The sequence below is a fragment of the Lethenteron reissneri genome, chromosome 21 (assembly GCF_015708825.2).
Source record: "Lethenteron reissneri isolate LAM-NWPU_2019-01 chromosome 21, ASM1570882v1, whole genome shotgun sequence".
Classification (NCBI taxonomy): Eukaryota; Metazoa; Chordata; class Hyperoartia; order Petromyzontiformes; family Petromyzontidae; genus Lethenteron; species Lethenteron reissneri.
In genome coordinates this window covers 18242956-18262899 of record NC_083799.1, presented here as the reverse complement: position 1 = coordinate 18262899, position 19944 = coordinate 18242956, and the positions used below count along the sequence as shown (strand labels likewise).

General features: G+C 52.7%; 1 protein-coding gene across 1 annotated transcript in view; it reads right to left on the bottom strand.

Moving 5' to 3' along the window:
- Positions 1-19007, bottom strand: part of LOC133344952 (homeobox protein Hox-A4-like) — a 46381-nt gene extending 27374 nt beyond the window's left edge. Inside the window, exons 1-2 of the mRNA XM_061555282.1 lie at positions 18920-19007; positions 18031-18308 (exon numbers count right to left, since the gene is read on the bottom strand). Of these exons, the coding sequence (XP_061411266.1) occupies positions 18031-18308; positions 18920-19007 (366 nt within the window). The remainder of the gene's footprint in view (positions 1-18030; positions 18309-18919) is intronic.
- Positions 19008-19944: the final 937 nt, after the last annotated feature.

The window sequence follows — 19944 nt, the reverse complement described above, 5'->3', positions numbered from 1 at the left end:
CTTGGTGCAGTGTGTTAATATCGGCACTGTACTGCGCTGTGAAACTGACAATAACCCAAGTTCGATTCACTCCTACGTTCACCAACCCTCGCACTGACCCACCAGCAAAGGTGCAGTATGGTCAAACAACCATCATGACCCAAAGGTGCTGGAGAGAGACACGTGGAGCGACATTTTGGCCAGGCTGCGGTGGCTGATTTGGCAACAACTACAATTTCACATTCAGGACATTCAGGTGTTCGAGTCAGGAACATCGGAGTTCGTGTCGTAGTGATGTCTCATTCGTATGTGTGGATCGGTGGTTGTCGTCGATTTAAGTTGCACTGTCGCACACCGCTGAAGAGTTTGTTTTTTTACTTTTCCATTCGCGGATCAGGTGTTCGCATCTGCTGCCATGGTTGAACCGTGAGCTTTCGTGGGATATCAAACCCAGGGATCTTCTGCGTTGGCTCTGGCGCAGGGTGTTGTTTTTGTTTCGTGGTTCGTGAGTTTTTTTGAACTCCATTCAGCTCTCCCCGCAAGCTTCATCGGCCAGGCAGCGGTGGCCACCTGGAACCCACCAGTGTGGTCGCAGTAGCAGCAGCAGCAGTCGCAGCAGCAGCAGCAGCGATGGAATTGGTGGCTCACCGCACACCGATGTTTGTCAAACTCACCCCCCCCCCCATTAAGTGTAATGACGTCGCTATACGCCACCACCACCACCACGCGCTGACCTTTCCCCACGTTGCAAACGGTTGCTAATTAATTCGGGAACAAAGGGCACAGAAGTCGCCACAATGCAAGCTGCACGCGCGCGACCGACCTGGCTAATTGGAGAGGCACGAGCCGTCCACTATCCTGTGTTGCTGTTCATTTCCTCTGCTGCAGCTACTGCTGCTGCTGATGCTGTTGTTGCTGTTGCAGCTGTTGACGCGTCCCCTACGCATGCAGGACGCTACCACTGTTTCTTGATGCTGCTGTTGTTGTTGTTGCTGTTGCAGCTGTTGACGCGTCCCCTACGCATGCAGGATGCTACCATTGTTTCTTGATGCTGCTGCTGTTGTTGCTGTTGCAGCTGTTGACGCGTCCCCTACGCATGCAGGACGCTATCACTGTTTCTTGATGCTGCTGCTGTTGTTGTTGTTGCAGCTGTTGACGCGTCCCCTACGCATGCAGGACGCTATCACTGTTTCTTGATGCTGCTGCTGTTGTTGCTGTTGCAGCTGTTGACGCGTCCCCTACGCATGCAGGATGCTATCACTGTTTCTAGATGCTGCTGCTGCTGTTGTTGTTGCTATTGCAGCTGTTGACGCGTCCCCTACGCATGCAGGATGCTACCACTGTTTCTTGATGCTGATGCTGTTGTTGCTGTTGCAGCTGTTGACGCGTCCCCTACGCATGCAGGATGCTACCACTGTTTCTTGATGCTGCTGCTGCTGTTGTTGCTATTGCAGCTGTTGACGCGTCCCCTACGCAAGCAGGATGCTACCACTGTTTCTTGATGCTGCTGCTGTTGCTGCTATCGATGCTGTTGGCTGTGTTGCCACTGATCCCGATCACACACGAGGTGACCGCTCTTGCTGTTACTGCCTTTGCCTCCCTTGTTGCCGCTGCCTTTGCTGCAACCGCTGGTGCTGAGCGCTGTCTCTCTTACAGCTACAGCTGCTCCCATCACTGCTGCTGTAGCTCACCGTGACTCTTACCGCTACAACTGCTGCTGCTGCTGCTGCTATAGCTGCTGCTGTTGCTATTGCTGCTGCTGCTGCTGCTGTGACTGCATCTGTTGCACATACGACTCGTGACCACTGCTATTGCTATAATCCTGCTGTTGCTGCTGCTGCTTTTGCTAACTGCGATTTAATATCTATTTCTCTAAGGCCGGTGCTATTGACTCCGTTACTAATAAGGCACATTGCTGTTGTTGCTGCTACTGCTGCTGTTGCTGTTGTTGCTGCTACTGCTGCTGTTGCTGCTATAGCTGCTGCTGCTGCTGCTGTTCTTCTCTTGCGGGCGCCACTCGCTGTTGCGGGGTCCCGGGGTTCGAGGCGGTGCCGGGGTCAGCCTCTCTCTCCCCTTCTTTCCCTCCCTCTCCTCCCTCCCTCCCCTCCCTACCGCCCTCCCTCCCCCTTCTGCCTTGCCCTCGACGGACGGGACGGAATATAAATGACGCGATTTCCAGAGTTCAGGCAGAGTTCAGCGGTCAGCTTTCGGCGCATTTATATTCATGCAACGTGTGCGAAAGCAGCGGGTACATTAATCACTGATCATTCTCACACTGCGTATTTGATCGCTTTTTTTTCTCTCTCTCTCTCTCTCTCATTTTTTTAACCGTGGAAAGTCTCGCCAGTCGCCAGCCGCCGCCGCCGCCGCCGCCTGATCTGGCTGGGATTTTTTTTTTGGTAAGCGGGGAGGGAGTGGAGGGAGTGGGAGGGTGGGTGGGAGCAAAAAGAAGCATGTTGACGAAAAGAAACGCGGCTCGCATAGAATAAGGCGGTGGTGGTGGTGATGATGGTGGTGGTGGTGCAGGGTGCTTTGCTTTAGTAGGATCGATCGATAGGCACAATGCATCCCGCAGTGAGTGGATTTCAATGCGCGTCTGTGTGTGTGTGTGTGCAAGCGTGTGTCTGTGTGTGTGTGCAAGCGTGTGTCTGTGTGTGTGTGTACGCATGTGTCTGTGTGTGTGCCGTGGGGGTGGGTGTAGCAGTTAGCGCGCTACGCTACGAACCCGGCGACCCGAGTTCGATTCCCGCTCGCGGACAACAACTACCGGTGACGATTATTTGAACCCGTCCTGGTCCTCCCCTATGCCGGCTCAGCCTCAAATGAGTTACCTAGTGCGCTTAGGAGACAAAGGCGGTGGGTGTGGTGTTGGTCACCCACCTCCTCGTGTGCCGTGCTGGCCTTCATAGGTGCTCGCTAACAGCACTTGCCCCAACAGTCTGTTGAAGGCTATACGGGGCATCTTTAGATGTGTGTGTGTGTGTGGAACCCACCGCGGCGGCTTGTTCTACACTTACGCACGTGTCGAGAACGTGCGCACACGCGAACAAAGGGAAAGATCCTCCCGTATAGCCTGAACATACTTAGGGGCAAGTGCTGTTAGTGAGCGCACACGAAGGCCGGCACGGCGCACGAGGGGGGGGTGGGTGGCAGGGACACACAACCACACGTACCACCCTCCCGCTTGTGAAATATTTTGCGAGTACGACGTGTGGGTAAGAAATATATATTACATTGTCACGAGCCCACACACGCACGTATACGCATATTGTGAATTTATTTTTTTTCAACGAAAACAAAACAACGTTACTTCGTTCGGGCATTCCGAGATTTCGTGCGTGTGAGTTCCGGCCTTCGAGGAATAGTTTGCGAGCGAAAGAAGTTGCCGCTCGTACGTCGAGTTCCGTGCACGTACAACGACCAGACCACACCGCATCGCCTTCGACGGACTGTGGGGACAGACGCTGTTCGCGAGGAGCACCGAGTAAGGCCCGAAGTGCGCACGATCTGGTGGTGGTGGGGTCATCACCAGGCCCGGGCTGCCTTTGTCTCCCCCAGTGCTGATGTTTCGTACACCGCACGAGGTGCTTATTTTAAGGCTGAGCCGACGTAGGTGAGGATGCCCACGAACCCGAGCAAACGTCCGCCACTCGTATTGGTCGCGAGCTGGAAATAAACTCGGGTTCCACACTTTCTGATCGACACGGCAAGGCCGGTTCATGAGTTGACGGTCCGTTAAATAGTTCGTGTTGTGTTTCGTTTGTTGTCGTCCTTCCAGGCACCTCCGATTAGCACGGTTGCCTACGCACGGTGCGAAAGAAGTTCACCCGTACATGCATCTTGCATTGCGAAATTTGCGCGTGGTTTTTTTTGGTACATATATACATACATCGCGTATATCTTCTTAATGTAATCGTCGCACGCGAGCGTTGCTTCATATGCTACATCTGAACGGCAGCAAGCCCCGTGGAGTCGAGCTGCGTCTACTGGACCGAGTCGCGAATCGCGCCCTTTGTCTGCTGAGCACGGGAGGGGTTCGCGTCTTCACAAGCGTGACGACCAACTCACACACGCACACACAGATCTAGATATATACTTACACAGTATTTTTAGCATTTGACGACGCTTCGCGGGTATCATCACAATCGCTCGCGGTGATAAATCGCATTAGTGACGACGACGACGATGATGATTTATAAAAAAAATTATAATGAAGACCGCAAAGATGCGCATAGCGAAACGTGATCGTTCGTCACTTATTCCAATTGTCCGCCGAAGTGAAATGCGTTCACTGCTTGAGATTTTCGATATTTTATACGTATTATCATCATTATTGCATTATCGAGCATGTGCATGGATACCCACGGCCTGGGAGGGAGGGTGCTGGATTTGTTCGCTGTCGTAATCGTGAACGGAGGTGCCGGGCGAGAGGATCAGACTTGTGCATGTTTCGATCCTGTTCGTACCACGAGGGGAACGTCTCCCACGCTGCAGAGACGCCTCTGTGTGTAGGGTCGACTCAGCCTCAAAGTGAGTACGCGTTGTGTTTAAGCATCGCCACTCGGGAGACAAAGGCGGCCGGGCGTGTGGTGCCGTGCCGGCCTTCGCTAACAGCACTTGCACCACCCCCCTAAGAGTCTATTAAGGCGATACGGGTGGGGGCTCTTTGTCTCTGTGTGTCGTTGTGGGGAGCGGTAGTGCAGCGGTTAGCGCGCTGCGAGACGAAATCCGGCGAGCCGAATTCGATTCCCGCTCACGACCAAGACTCGCGACGATTATGTGAACCGGTTCCAGGGCCTCCCCTAGGTCGACTCAGCCTCCAATGAGTACCTGCTGCGGCGTGTAAAATATCCCAACTGTAGGGAGACAAAGGCGGCCGGGCGTGGGGCTGGCCACCCACTCCCCTCGTGTGGTGCCGTGCCGGCCTTCATAGGTGCTCGCTAACAGCACTTGCCCCAACAATTTAGGGAGACTTTACGGGGGTTATTTGTATTTACCTTCTGTGTCCTTCTTAGCAATTGTTCACGCAGGCATACAAACAAACATATACACATACACGCAAACACACACGTATGCACGGACACAAAGACAAAGGTCCTCCGTGTAGCTTCATAGACTGTCGGGGCAAGTGTTGTTCGCGTGTGTTCGCGTTCGACCGCCTTTGTCTCTCTATTGTCGACGCCTAAACACCGCACCAGGTGCTCAATCAAGACCGAGTCGCCCTAGGGGGCGGTCCTAGGAAAGGCCCAGGGTGGGTGGCCAGCACCACGCCCGGCCGCCTTTGTCTCCCTTAGTGGCGATGTTTACACACCGCACCAGGTACTCATTTGAGGCTGAGTCGACTTAGGCGATGTTCACGACCGGTTCCAGATATTCACCACAGACGGAATCCGTGAGCGGGAATCGAACGCGGTTTCGCCAGGGTTTCCAACGCAGTGCGTCAACCACTTGCGCCACCGCTCCCCCCAAAAAGGCAAATAAACACAACTCCGCCAAGAAAGTAATCGTGAAACGCAATCCTTTACAAAAAATTAGATGCAATGTTTATTCAACAGTAAACTTGGGTACTGGCCGTACAACAACAGCGCCATCAACAACAACAACAGGGATGAGGGGTGTTGTAAGGTAGTGAAACGACTCGCGCACACCATAAGCACATGTATTGGTGAAGTATGGTCAAACACATCCCACACCCCCCCAGTTGAGTGAGAAGGCGTGCGGTCTCCGTGACGTTCACAAAGAGGGCCCTGCCACCGATGAGTTGGCACAATACATTTAGAAAGAATTTTGCTCTGAAATGTCGCGCGGTTGCACAAACAGCGCTCGTATAATGTCAAATCGGCCGATACATTTCACTACCTCGGAGGCAATGCTTGGTGGATCACAGGCTACGCGGTGGCCAGGAGATGGCGGTACATCAACTGGATTATGGAATCCGTGTGTGCGGATCTTCGCTGCGTGGTTGGGTTGTCTCGCGGTACGACTGTTTTGCAGTTTATCTCACGGCCAGAGACGCTCAAATCTTGAACAACTCAGTCAAACGTTACCTCGGATACACAATGAGCATCTCTCGATGTTTGATATCATTATTGTTGCTATTAATAATACTATAATCTAGCATTTATAATACACAGCTAGTAAAAATAGGCACAAGCCCATCTCTCAGAATAAAGCGTGACGTTTTACGCATTAGATCTGCTATACATATATATGTATATGATACTGCAAGTAAACAGAACATGGACATGTGTGTCTACTCAAACGAGAATTGGACTTGCGCTCATTTCTCATTGATATTCGGTGGCGCTGAAAAATTCCACATTTCTATGACGGGGACCTTTAAAGACTCTAAGCCTATATATATATATACATATATATCTATGACAAACATCGGAGATTCGCACGCAAACCTTTCACAGACTATTGGGAGCAAGTGGGTGTTAACGAGCAGCACCCGCGAAGGCCGGACACGATAAGCGTGTGGCCGCCACCCATCCGGGCCGCCCGCGTACCACAACGCACCACGTGAACTCGTTCGAGGCTGAGTCGACCTAGTTGAGGCCCAGAACCGGTTCACACAATCGTTCCCCGGTGCCGGTGGTTAGCGGGATCCGTGAGCGACGACAAATCGAACTCGGCACGGCGTGATTTTCGCAGCGCGCTCACCGCTGCGCCACCGCTCCCCCGACGCTTGCTCGGCCATGGCGGGACATCGTCACCGGTATTGGCGCCTTGTGAGCCGGTTAACAAAACGCAAGCGTCTGCTGCTGTTCGATTGCACGGAATCTCCCTGTGGTGGGGGGGGTCACCGTTTGGTGCGAACGCCCACCCCAAAAAAAATCCCCATCACAGCACGGGATCGGGGGGGGGCGCATTGTTAAATCGATCTCCGATCAGTATCGGTTCGGTTCGGTTCTGGATTTTGTTTCTTCTTCAATTCCTGTCGCCGTGCGAACCTTGACCCGCGGCTCCCGCGTGACGCTGCGGGATAAACGACGGCCGCCCGCGTGACCCGGCAAGGTTAGGGGCGAGCCAGTCCATTATTCTCGCCCCCCCCCACGCCCCCCTGCGCCCTGCGCGTACACAACACGAGTTGTCGCCAGCTACCCCCCCCACCCCCCCCGGTTGACCGAAGGAAGCGGTAGAAAGAAGAGGGTGACGTGGGTGGGGTGAGGTTGGGGGTGGTGGTGGTGGGGCCGCTGCTGCGACACCCGGCGACCCGAGTTCGATTCTTGCCGCTCACGTGCACCATCATCAACATCACCACCACCAACATCACCAACACCATCACCACCATCAACACCATCACCAACACCATCACCAACACCACCACCAACACCGTTACCACCACCATCAACACCAACACCACCACAAACATCACCACCAACACCATCACCACCATCACCACCATCACCACCATCACCAACACCATCACCAACACCACCACCAACACCGTTACCACCACCATCAACACCACCACCATCACCAACACCATCACCAACACCGTCACCACCACCATCACCACCACCAACATCACCACCACCACCATCATAACCACCACCATTACCACTACCGTCACCACCATCATCACCACCATCACCATCATGGTGTTGGTGATGGTGGTGATGGTGGTGGTGGTGGTGATGGTGGTGGTGGTGATGGTGTGAAGGGTTGGGGGACATTTGCCTTTGTCTGTTGGCCCCGGGGTGATGGTGGCGGTGGAGGAGGAGGATGAGGAGAGGGGGAGGGAAGAGAGACTTTGTGCTCGGGGTCACGGGACTGGGAAGGTCGCGGCGCCTTGACACCGGGGGGACGCAATGCTCTCAATCAGGGCAGCAGCAGCAGCAGCAGCAGCAGCGGCAGCAGCAGCAGCAGCAGCAGGAAAAGAAGAAGCAGGAGGAGGAGGAGCAGCAGGAGGAGAATGGGCTCTCTGCCCTCGGCGTGAACCTGCACGGCGCGCGGCGATGCGCGACCGCCGTTGTTCAAGGGCTCAAGGCTACGCGAACAACGCCGACGCCTCCTCCTCCTCCTCGGCGCACGCTCGGATCCCAGCAGCGTGAACGTCGCGGGGCCGACGACGACTACGACGACGAGGAGGAGGAGAGGGTGCGAACGAGGGCTGCGTCCCCACTGAGGCCGCTACCCCCGCAGGCCCCCCGAGCAAGAAGATTGCGCGATAAGAAAGTGGGGGGGGGGGGGGGGGGTGACGTAGCGATGAGATCGGTTGTTGTGTGGTGTGTGTTGTGTGTGTGTTGTTGTTGTTGTGTGTGTTGTTGTTGTGTGTTGTGGTGTGTGTTGTTGTGTGTGTTGTTGTGTGTGGTGTTGTGTGTTGTGGTGTGTGTTGTTGTGTGTGTTGTTGTGTGTGTTGTTGTTGTGTGTGTGTTGTCGTGTGTGTGTTGTGTGTGTGTGGTGTGTGTTGTTGTGTGTGTATTGTGTGGTGTATTGTGTGGTGTATGTTGTTGTGTGTGTGTTGTTGTGTGTGTTGTTGTGTGTGTTGTTGTGTGTTGTGGTGTGTGTTGTTGTGTGTGTTGTTGTGTGTGTGTGTTGTTGTGTGTGTGTTGTCGTGTGTGTGTTGTGTGTGTGTGGTGTGTGTTGTTGTGTGTGTATTGTGTGGTGTATTGTGTGGTGTATGTTGTTGTGTGTGTGTTGTGTGTGTGTGTGTTGTTGTGTGTGTATTGTGTGTGTTGGTGTTGTTGTGTGTGTTGGTGTGTATTGTGTGTATTGTTGTGTGTGTATTGTGTTGTTGTTTGTATTGTTGTGTGTTGTTGTGTGTGTATTGTGTTGTTGTGTGTATTGTTGTGTGTTGTTGTGTGTGTTAAGGGTGTACGGCGGATCTTTGTTGGTGTGTGCGTTCGCGGCTGTGTGCGTGGCTGTTTTATGGTGCCTTTGTGTGTTCACTGTGTGTGTCTGTGTGTCTGTGTGTTTGTGTGTCTGTGTGTTTGTGTGTCTATGTGTGTGTGTCTGTGTGTGTGTGTCTGTGTGTGTGTGTCTGTGTGTGTCTGTGTGTGTGTGTCTGTGTGTGTGTCTGTGTTTGTGTTTCTGTCTGTGTGTTTGTGTGACTGTGTGTGTGTCTGTGTGTGTGTCTGTGTGTGTGTCTGTGTGTCTATGTGTGTCTGTGTGTGTCTGTGTGTGTGAGCGGTGGTATAGCAGTTAGCGCGCTGAACTACGAAACCGGTGACCCGAGTTCGAGTCCCGCTCACGGCCAACACCGGTGGCGATTATCTGAACAGGTCCTGGGCCTCCCCAGGGTCGAATCGCCCCCTATGAGTAGCTGGCGCGGTGTGTAACAAAGGCGGTCGAGCGTGTGGCTGCCCGCCCACCCCCTGCCAGGCTATACGGGGGACATTTGCCTTTTGTGTGTGTATCTGGTCTGTGTCTGTGCGCGGAGCGTGCGTGTCAACGTCTGCGTGTGGGGGTTGTTCACCTTCAAGTATTTGCAAACGATATGGGTTCGGCCTTCATAGGTGCTACTCGCTCACAGCACTTGCCCCAACAGTCTGTTCAGGCTATAGGGGGTGGGGATTTTGTATGCTATATGTGGGTGTGTACATGTGGTGTGTGTGTGTGTACATGTGGTATGTGTGTGTGTACATGTAATATGTGTGTGTGTGTACATGTGGTATGTGTGTGTGTGTGCATGTGGTATGTGTGTGTGTACATGTGGTATGTGTGTGTGTGTGCATGTGGTATGTGTGTGTGTGTACATGTGGTATGTGTGTGTACATGTGGTATGTGTGTGTGTACATGTGGTATGTGTGTGTGTACATGTGGTATGTGTGTGTGTGTATACATGTGGTATGTGTGTGTGTGTATACATGTGGTATGTGTGTGTGTCTGTACATGTGGTATGTGTGTGTGTACATGTGGTATGTGTGTGTGTACATGTGGTATGTGGTGTGTGTGTACATGTGGTATGTGTGTGTGTGTACATGTGGTATGTGTGTGTGTGTGTACATGTGGTATGTGTGTGTGTGTACATGTGGTATGTGTGTGTGTGTACATGTGGTATGTGTGTGTGTGTGTACATGTAATATGTGTGTGTGTACATGTGGTATGTGTGTGTGTGTGTACATGTGGTATGTGTGTGTGTGTACATGTGGTATGTGTGTGTGTGTACATGTGGTGTGTGTGTGTGTACATGTGGTATGTGTGTGTGTGTGGGTGAGCGGTAGTGCTGCGCTACGAACTCGGTCCTCAGAGTTTTGGATTCCCGCTCATGGTCAAAAACCAGTGACGATTATCTGAACCGGTCCTGGGCCTCACCGTGATTGCCTCAACTGAGTAGCTGGCACGGTGTGTAAAGTCATCGCCACTGGGGAGACAAAGGCGGTCGGACGCGGTGCTGACCACCCACCCCCTCGTGTGCCGTGCCGGCCTTTATAGGTGCTGCTCGCTAACAGCACTTGCCCCTACAGTCTGTTCAGGCTATACGGGGGATCTTTGTATGTGTATATACACGTGTGTGTGTGTGTATGTATGTGTGCGTGTGGTACGTACCGACTGTGTAGAGCAGCTAAGACTAAACGAGACGCTCGAGGTATCGATCCCCGCCTCCGCACGGGCGCTGTGATCTCCGATTGCAAAACGAAAACGTAAAACAAAAATCCATCTATTTGTAAGTATATATATTAATAATCAAACGTGTATTTACTCAGTTCCGCAATTGGTTGGGATTACGCTCGCGATGATGATGATGATGCCCATGATGATGCTGCTGCTGCTGATGATGGTCATCATTATCATCTCTCCATGAAAACTTTACGGCTCTCCCCACGGCCCTCTCTCTCTGCACCCTCTTCGCCGGGTCTCTACTCTCTCTTTCTCTCTCGCTTCGTACCCCCCCCCCCCCCCAGTCTCTCTCTTCTCTCTCCGGGAGAGACGCGGGCTGCAGAACGCGACCCTTAAACGAAATGGCGCCTACGCTACCGACCATTGACGCAGCATCATAACTCACGGCATTGTCAGCCGGGCAGGGGACGAAAAAGAGAAAAAAGAGCCCCCCCCCCCCCGCCGAGTGCACAAAGTTGGGCCCCCCCCACCCACCGCCCAGACACCCCCCCCCCACCACACCCACCACAACCCCCCCCCCCCTCTTATATATATTTTCAAGACGCCGCGCGGTGACGCATTGAGTCCTCCGCGTGAACTTGGCTTCTTCAGTCGCGACCAAACAAACAATGCCCGTGGCGGCCTCGGTCTGCAGCCTGGCGGCACCCAGGCAGAGCGGGCTTGTGCGTGTGTGTGTCTGTGTGTGTGTCTCTCTGTGTGTGTGTGTCTCTGTGTGTGTGTGTCTATGTGTGTGTGTCTGTGTGTGTGTGTCTGTGTCTCTCTTGTGTGTGTCTGTGTGTGTATGTGTATGTGTCTCTCTGTGTGTGTGCGTGTGTGTGTCTCTGTGTGTGTGTATGTCTGTGTGTGTGCGTGTGTGTGTCTCTCTGTGTGTGTCTCTCTGTGTGTGTGCGTGCGTGTGTGTCTCTGTGTGTGCGCGTGTCTCTGTGTGTGTGTGTATCTGTGTGTATCTCTCTATGTATGCGCGTGTGTGTCTCTCTGTGTGTGTGTGTGCGTGTATGTGTCTCTGTGTGTGTGTGTGCATGCGTGTGTATGTGGGGAGCGGTGGTGTAGTGGTTAGCGCGCTGCGCTATGAACCTGGCGACCCGGGTTCGATTCCCGCTCACGGCTAACACCAGTGACGATTATCTGAACCGGTCCCGGGCCTCCCCTAGGTCGACTCAGCATCAAATGAGTACGTGGTGCGATGTGTAAACATCGTCACTGGGGAGACAAAGGCGGCCGGGCGTGGTGTTGGCCACCCACCCCCTCGTGTACCGTGCTGGCCTTCATAGGTGCTCGCTAACAGCACTTGCCCCTACAGTCTGTTAAGCCTATATGGGGGATCTTTGTCTTTGTGTGTCGGGAACGGTAGCGCCGCGCTTCGAACCCGGCAACCCGGGTTCGATTCCCGCACACGGCCAACACCGGTGACGATTATCTGTACCGGTCCTGGGCCTCCCCTAGGTCGACTCAGCCTCAAATATTGTAAAACATCGATGTGGAAGAGACAAAGGCGGCCCATTGTGTGTCGATGCCGGCCTTCAGAGTTGCTCGCTAACAGCACTTGCCCCCCCCCGTTAAAGGCTACACGGGGGATCTTTGTCTTTGTGCTCCAGCGCTAGCCTCGTATTTGCTGCAGAGTCCTTCCCTGCGAGCACGGCGATTGCGTCCGGGGTTACAAGGCCTGGGTCGTTGATAACACATCATCATCATCAACAACAGCAGCAGCAGCAACAGTAACAGCAGCAGCCATGGTCATTCCACCGCTGGATGAAAGCCGCCGCCGTCATGAAGCGATGTTAGATAACAAAGGTACCGACATGTTGGCTGTTAGCGAGCAGCTATAGAGGTCGACACCAACACCACGTCCGGGCGCATGTGACGTTTACACACCGCGCCGGATGCTCGTCCGAGGCTGAGTCGACCTAGGGGAGTCCCAGGACCGGTTCAAGTGCACGCTTTGATTGCGGCGCGTCGAGCATTCCGGGGTTCCGATTGTTGAGTTACGCATCGCGCAGGATCAGTCACTTGAGTGCAGTGTCTTCATGCCCTGCCCCCCCGTTGTCGCTCTCCACTGCTGGATGGTGCTGGATGGTTGCGGGTAGTGATGAATTTCTCGCGACGTGAATGGCATGGGCTCCCCCCCCCACCACCGTCTTCTCGTCGCAGCGATGATAACAAAACATTACACAAACCCATTCGCCTATTTGGCAACGGGATTTTACAGCGCAGCGTGCAAAGGGTTAAAAAACGCGAGTTTGACCCACATCTACGCACACACACAACATGTTTGTAAACGCTGTTGTTTCAAGGGTGCGATTTGGGATGGCTGAGCCCCAACTAATCTTAGCTGTATTGCGCTGTGTGTGTCAGTAGTGCCCATGTGTGTGCTCATGTGCTTATGTATGTGGCCTGTGTGTGCCTTTGTTTATGTGGGGAGCGGTGGTGCAGCGGTTAGCGCTACGCTGCGCTACGAACCCGGCGACCCGGGTTCGATTCCCGCTCACCAGTGACGATTATCTGTACCGGTCCTGGGCCTCCCCTAGGTCGGCTCAGCCTCAAATGAGTACCTGGTGCGGTGCGTAAACATCGCTACTAAAAAAGACAAAGGCGGCCGGGCGTGGTGTTGGCCAACCACCCCCTCGTGTGCCGTGTCGGCCTTCATAGGTGCTGCTCGCTAACAGCACTTGCCCCAACAGTCTGTTAAGGCTACACGGGGGATCTTTGTCTTCCTGTGTGTCTAAGAGAGAGAGATATTCTGTATGTGTGTGTGTATACGCGGGAGGCTTGCACACGAATAACATCAGGCCCGGGATAAAGGCTATCAATGCAGTATATAATTACAGAATACGTGTCATTGCTCCTGCGTGAATGCGTGCGCAACGCGTCCGTGTCTTTATGTATGAATGCGCACGCGAGTTGTTTACGAATGTATCTCCACTCACGAATGACTCATTGTGCTCCGTGAACACAACGCGATGTTTCCGCGTGCATGGCAGGCACGCTGCGCCACGCGGCTGTGTCGTGGTTGTGGTGGCTCACACAACCGCGTCGTGTTTTCATTTTAACACGACACGCGCGCGCGCGCGCACGCCACTTTAACGCGCTCTGCCCACGCCGTGTTGTGTTCACGGGTAAAAACGCTTACCGTAATTGACACATGAACACACCGTTTCATGAGCCAATACAAACCCCCCCCCACTCCACCTCCCCGAACTAAAATTATCGAGTGAACGTTTCGGGCGGCGACCCTTCACTAGGAGCAGATCATTAACGTGACCGTGTGCACGCGTGTGTGACGCGCGCGCAACGGATGAACGATCGGATCGAGGCGCGATGCTGTAATGACTTTTATTTCCTATGAAACAGATAAATAACCCTGCAAGTGCGATCGACAATAGCCCTAACTAACTGGCATATATATATACCCTACGTCACGAAATCCCTCCCCGTCCCACTACAGATATATACTACACATGGGTTCAATTGACACCGACACAATTATACTGTTCCCAAAAACAGTCGCCTTTTTTTGTTTGCTGTTTGTTGCCTTAATTTAGTCTTCATAAATACACCCAACATACATACACGCGCTCAGTAAAATGTACATCATCCCCTTTTCTGTTGATCCGCTGTGTTTAGGTTTTTTTTCTCTCTCTGCAGCGTTCGATATATTATACAAATACCACGAATGACCGCTTCGGCAGCGTTGCACTCTATGTACAAAGCAGAGTGGCATGGGGAAGGCCTGGGTCACACACACACACACACGCACGCACGCGCGCGCCGTCCGTAACAAAAGGCTGGACAACGAGCGGATACATATCAAATAATAATACAAATGTACACTGCAGGTAAGTTGTACTTCATGGCTCCAGAGAGAGATAGAGAATGAGCGGAGAGAGAGAATGAGAAAGAATGACAGAGAGAGAGAATGAGAGAGAGATGAATCATGGTGATCAATATAACACAAACTCAACACATTTGTCAATAACACTATGCACTAACAGGAACAAATTACGTATAATATTAGGCGACGTTTCGGACAGCAGGCCCTTCTTCAGAGCACACGTTAGTGTGTAAGAAACATCATCGCCCCTGAAACGTGGTCTAATTATATATTTCATTGACATTTCACGGAAGTGGTATTTTTTTTAAATTATATTTTTGGACGGAATATGTCGTGGTTTTGGTTGTCGTTGATATTATTGTTATTAAGTGTGCTCATGATGCACCACTATACAATTGGCAGTATCACACAGAAATAAAATAACGTTATGAGCATTGTAATCATCATCAGCATCACCATGATCAGCAAACCATCATCCTGAAACAATACACATGCCTCCGCCCGTATACCTCCGTGTAGCTGGCTTTAGAAGCTCAAAAGTATAAACAGTGTTCGTCCACACGTTGAGCAGCAGCAGCAACAACAACAATATTATTACAGCAGATGATAACATCAAACAAATGGACTCAACAATAACCGCTGGCCTCGCTGGCGCCCTGGCAATGGTTAAGTGCATGCCCGTCCATTGCGAATGCCGCCACCCACCCACCCAACCACCCACACCCCCCCTCTGCATCGATGTACTCCACCCACAAAGACAAAGGTCCCCCATATAGCCCGCACAGGCTGCTGGAGGCAAGTGCCGTTAGCGAGTGGCAACCTATTGAAGGGCCCGCACGCCACACTGAGTGGGTGGGTGGAACCCGCCAACTGCGCCCCGCCCGGCCGCCTTTGTCTCCCCGAGTGTCGATCTGTACTGCACACACCGCTTGCACTGCACCAGGTACTCATTTGAGGCTGAGTCGACCCTAGGGGGGGGGGGGGTTAGGCCACCAGGTGCAAGACAATCGGCTGAAGCCGTGAACGGGAATTGAAATCTGAGTTGGCCGCCGGGTTCGGAGCGTAGCGTGCTAACTGCAGCGCCACCGCTCCCCACACAACATAAAACCCCCACCCTCGCCAATACCCCAATCTTATAAATAGACACAAATTACAACTCGCATCTCCCAGCTGGGACAAGCTTTAAAAAAAATAAAAAATATGAGGTCACGTGATATATATATATATAGTTTGGTATGTCGGAATAGAAAATAATACCAATAAATTATGTCATGTAATATGTATTATTTTCCTTTAAAAAAAACCCAAGACGTATTTATATAAATATATAACAATCCGTTATGGCGAACGGCGAGACAAAAGTAACATGTGTTTTAAAAACGATGTTTGCATTAAAGCATTAAACTGTAAGACATTCAAATCATGGAGAGAGAGCGAGCGAGCGAGCGAGGTGACGGGTTGAGGAGTCAATCCGGTGATGTGTGTACAAAACGCGACCCTACAAACCTCGACCGTCGAGTGAGTGTGTGTCTATGTATGAGTGTGTGTGTATGTATGTGTATGTATGAGTGTGTGTATGTATGCGTGTGTGTGTCTATGTATGAGTGTGTGTATGTATGTATATGAGTGTGTGTGTATGTATGAATGTGTGTGTATGTATGAGTGTGTGTATGCGTGTGTGTGTATGCGTGTGTGTGTGTATGTATGCGTGTGTGTGTCTATGTATGAGTGAGTGTGTGTGTATGTATGAGTGTGTATGTATGTTTGAGTGTGTGTGTGTATGTGTGAGTGTGTGTGTATGTGTAAGTGTGTGTGTATGTATGAGTGTGTGTGTATGTATGCGTGTATGTATGAGTGTGTGTGTGTATGTATGCGCGTGCGTGTATGTATGAGTGTGTGTGTATGAGTGTGTGTGTGTATGTATGTGTGTGTATGTATGAGTTTGTGTATGTATGAGTGTGTGTGTGAATGTATGTATGCGCGTGCGTGTATACGTGGATTTGCGTGCGTGCGTGAAGTGTACGTTGAGACCGCTGTGTGTACGCGCAAGTGTGTGACGTGCAGGCCTTCATAGGTGCTCGCTAACAGCACTTTCCCCCAAAGAATGCTAAGGCTACACGGGGGATCTTTGTCTGCGTGCGTGTGCGAGCGTGTGTATATATATGTGGATATGTGTGCGTATGGGAAGTGTGCGTGTGCCCGTCTGTAAATGCGTATGGATGAGTGCGTGTGTGTGCGTTCGTGTGTCTTTGTTGAGGGAGCGGTGGTGTAGCGGTTAGCGCGCTGCGCTACGAAACCTGGCCACCCGAGTTCGATTCCCGCTCACGGCCAACACTAGTGACGATTTATCTGAACCGGTCCCGGGCCTCCCCTAGGTCGACTCAGCCTCAAATGAGTACAGTACCTGGTGCGGTGTGTAAACATTTCCACTAGGGGAGACAAAGGCGGTCGGGCGTGGTATTGGCCACCCACCCCCTTGTGTGCCGTGCTGGCCTTCATAGGTGCTCGCTAACAGCACTTGCCCCTAAAGTCTGTTAAGGCTATACGGGGGATCTTTGTCTTGTGTGTCTTTGTACACGCGCATATGTGTACGTATGCATTGTATACAACATATTAATTCGCGTCTATGTGTTTATGTACAGGAGTGTACACTAGTTTGCATGATTAAACGTGTGTATGAGTTCATACACGAATGGATGTGTACACATTTCTGCGTGTGTGTTTGGGAATGTGTCGGAGTATACGATCGGTTTAACTCGTGCCTACGTTTGGTTTTGTGTGCCGTATACGAGTGCCACGTGTGCGCGTGTACTGTGTGTGTTGGCGTACCTGTGTACACGTGTAATTGTGTGTGTGTGTCCGTGTACTTGTGTATTTGTGTTTGTGTGTACTTACGTGTGTACTTGTGTGTGCGTGTGTCCGTGTACGTGTGTGTCCGTGTACTTGTGTGTGTGTACTTGCGTGTGTAATTGTGTGCGTGTGTGTCCGTGTACTTGTGTGTGTATTTGTATTTGTGTGTACTTACGTGTGTACTTGTGTGTGCGTGTGTCCGTGTACTTGTGTGTGTCCGTGTACTTGTGTGTGTGTGTACTTGCGTGTGTAATTGTGTGCGTGTGTGTCCGTGTACTTGTGTGTGTATTTGTATTTGTGTGTACTTACGTGTGTACTTGTGTGTGCGTGTGTCCGTGTACTTGTGTGTGTCCGTGTACTTGTGTGTGTGTACTTGCGTGTGTGTCCGTGTACTTGTGTGTGTGTACTTACGTGTGTACTTGTGTGTGCGTGTGTCCGTGTACGTGTGTGTGTACTTACGTGTGTACTTGTGTGTGCGTGTGTCCGTGTACTTGTGTGTGTATAATTACGTGTGTACTTGTGTGTGCGTGTGTCCGTGTACTTGTGTGTGTCCGTGTACGTGTGTGTGTACTTGTGTGTGCGTGTGTAGTCGTATATATATATATACGTGCGCTCCAGTCCGACCGTACGTCTCATTGTGCCTCATAACGCCCGGTCGAGCACTCCACCCGTGGGAGCCGAGGGCACGCAGTGAGCCTTCCCACTGCTGCTGCTGCTGCCGCCGCTGCTGCTGCTGCTACCATTGCTGTTGCTAGCCACCACCCTCCACCACCTCCACCACCTCCACCACCTGCAGTCATCACCACCGCCGCTCCACCGTTCGCCTGCACAGCCCCGCCGGGACCCGAGGAGCGGATCTGGTGTTGGGCCAGCTTGTGGTCCTTCTTCCACTTCATGCGCCGGTTCTGGAACCAGATCTTGATCTGGCGCTCGCTCAGGCAGAGCGAGTGCGCGATCTCGATCCGCCGTCTCCGAGTGAGGTAGCGGTTGAAGTGGAACTCCTTCTCGAGCTCGAGCACCTGCTGGCGCGTGTAGGCCGTGCGGGAGCGCTTCGACTCCCCGCCGATGTAGTTGGGGTTGACTGCGGGCGGGCGTCGTGACGTTTGGTGTTGGCGGTGGTGGTGGTGGTGATGGAGAGACGTGGAGGGAGAAGGGAAAACATGGGGGGGAGAGGGAGGGAAGAGGGGGGGGGGGGAGAGCGGAAGTGGACAAGAGGTTTGGGTGGAAGATGAGGCGATGATAGGGAGGAGGAGGAGGAGTGTGGAATTCGGAGGGGACAGCGTTAGAAGGCGAAACTTCACGAGCGCACAAAGCCAATCACCGGCTCGACATTCGACAGATTTACGAGCGACGTCGCGCCTAAGCGGCGGCCAGAGGTCGTGCCGAATCGTGAAATATCTCTTCTCAGTCTCTCTCTTCTCAGTCTCTCTCTCTCTGATTTCTCTCTCGTTCAACTCTGTCGATTAAAAAAAGCCCCAAATAATCTACGAAGCGTGTTGCTCTCTCTCTCTCTCTCTCCCTGTGAAGAAGTACCTCCTCCCCCCTGTGCCCGCGTGTCTCGCACGCCACGGCGTCTCTGGGTCTCGACGCGACGGGTTTGGCACGCGTGCGGTGTTGCACGGCTCACATCGTCAAGGCGCGTTGATGCTCACGGAGCGACCGCGCGCGAGTCGAGTGAAGAGCCCCGATCACTCGACTCGCGCTCCGCGGTGCTGGCGCTCGCAGTCGCGACCGATGGATGGTCATGTCGGTGGCTGCTCGTGGTGGTGCTGGTGGTCATGGTGGTTATAGTGGCTGGTGGTCGTGGTGATGGTGGTTGTCATGGTGGTTATAGTGGCTGGTGGTCGTGGTGATGGTGGTTATAGTGGATGGCGGTGGTGGTTATTGGTGGCGGTGGCGATGGTGGCATTTAGTGGTTGACGTGATGGTGGTTGTATTGTCTGATGGTGGTGGTGGTGATGGTGGTTATATGGTCTCGAGGTGGTGGCGGCTAGCGATGGTGTTGCTACTGCTGCTCGTTCATTCCACAGCGGCGGCCGTATCGGTAGTCGACCGTGGTCGGGGTCGTGGTGACACTGCAGGTGCTGATTGCGTTGCTGCTGCTACCTTCAGTGAGCACGCTCGCCGTTCGCAAATTTCCACGCGCGCCAAATCATCACAAGATCGACTAATACGAAACAAACGTACACGCTACCGTGCCATAACACGCTATTTTAATTTACGGCGCCCGTTTCGGTAAAATCATATAGACGAGCAAGGTGGAATTTAAGTTTTGCACGTTAGGGCTAGTGGGTTTAAACTTAGACCCCCACCCCCTCGGAGCGAGCATTTTTTGGAATAAAAACACCTCTGTCATTTTTGTGTTTCACCCCGTCAGAACTGATGGCGGTGCCTGAGATTTACCGTCGCACGGAATTTCACATCAACCATCACCACATAACTCTGGCCGTGCTCAACCAACCGGCACTCCACCCTCCACGGCACTCACCCTTCCACGCACTCACCTTCCACGGCACTCACCCTTCCAAGGCACTCAACCTTCCACGGCACTCACCCTTCGGCACTCACCCTTCACGGCACTCACCTTCCACGCACTCACCCTTCCACGACACTCACACTTCCACGGCACTCACCCTTTACCCCGACACTCCCTTACCACGGCAACTCACCCTTCCACGGCACTCACCCTTCCACGGCACTTCCCCTTCCACGGCACT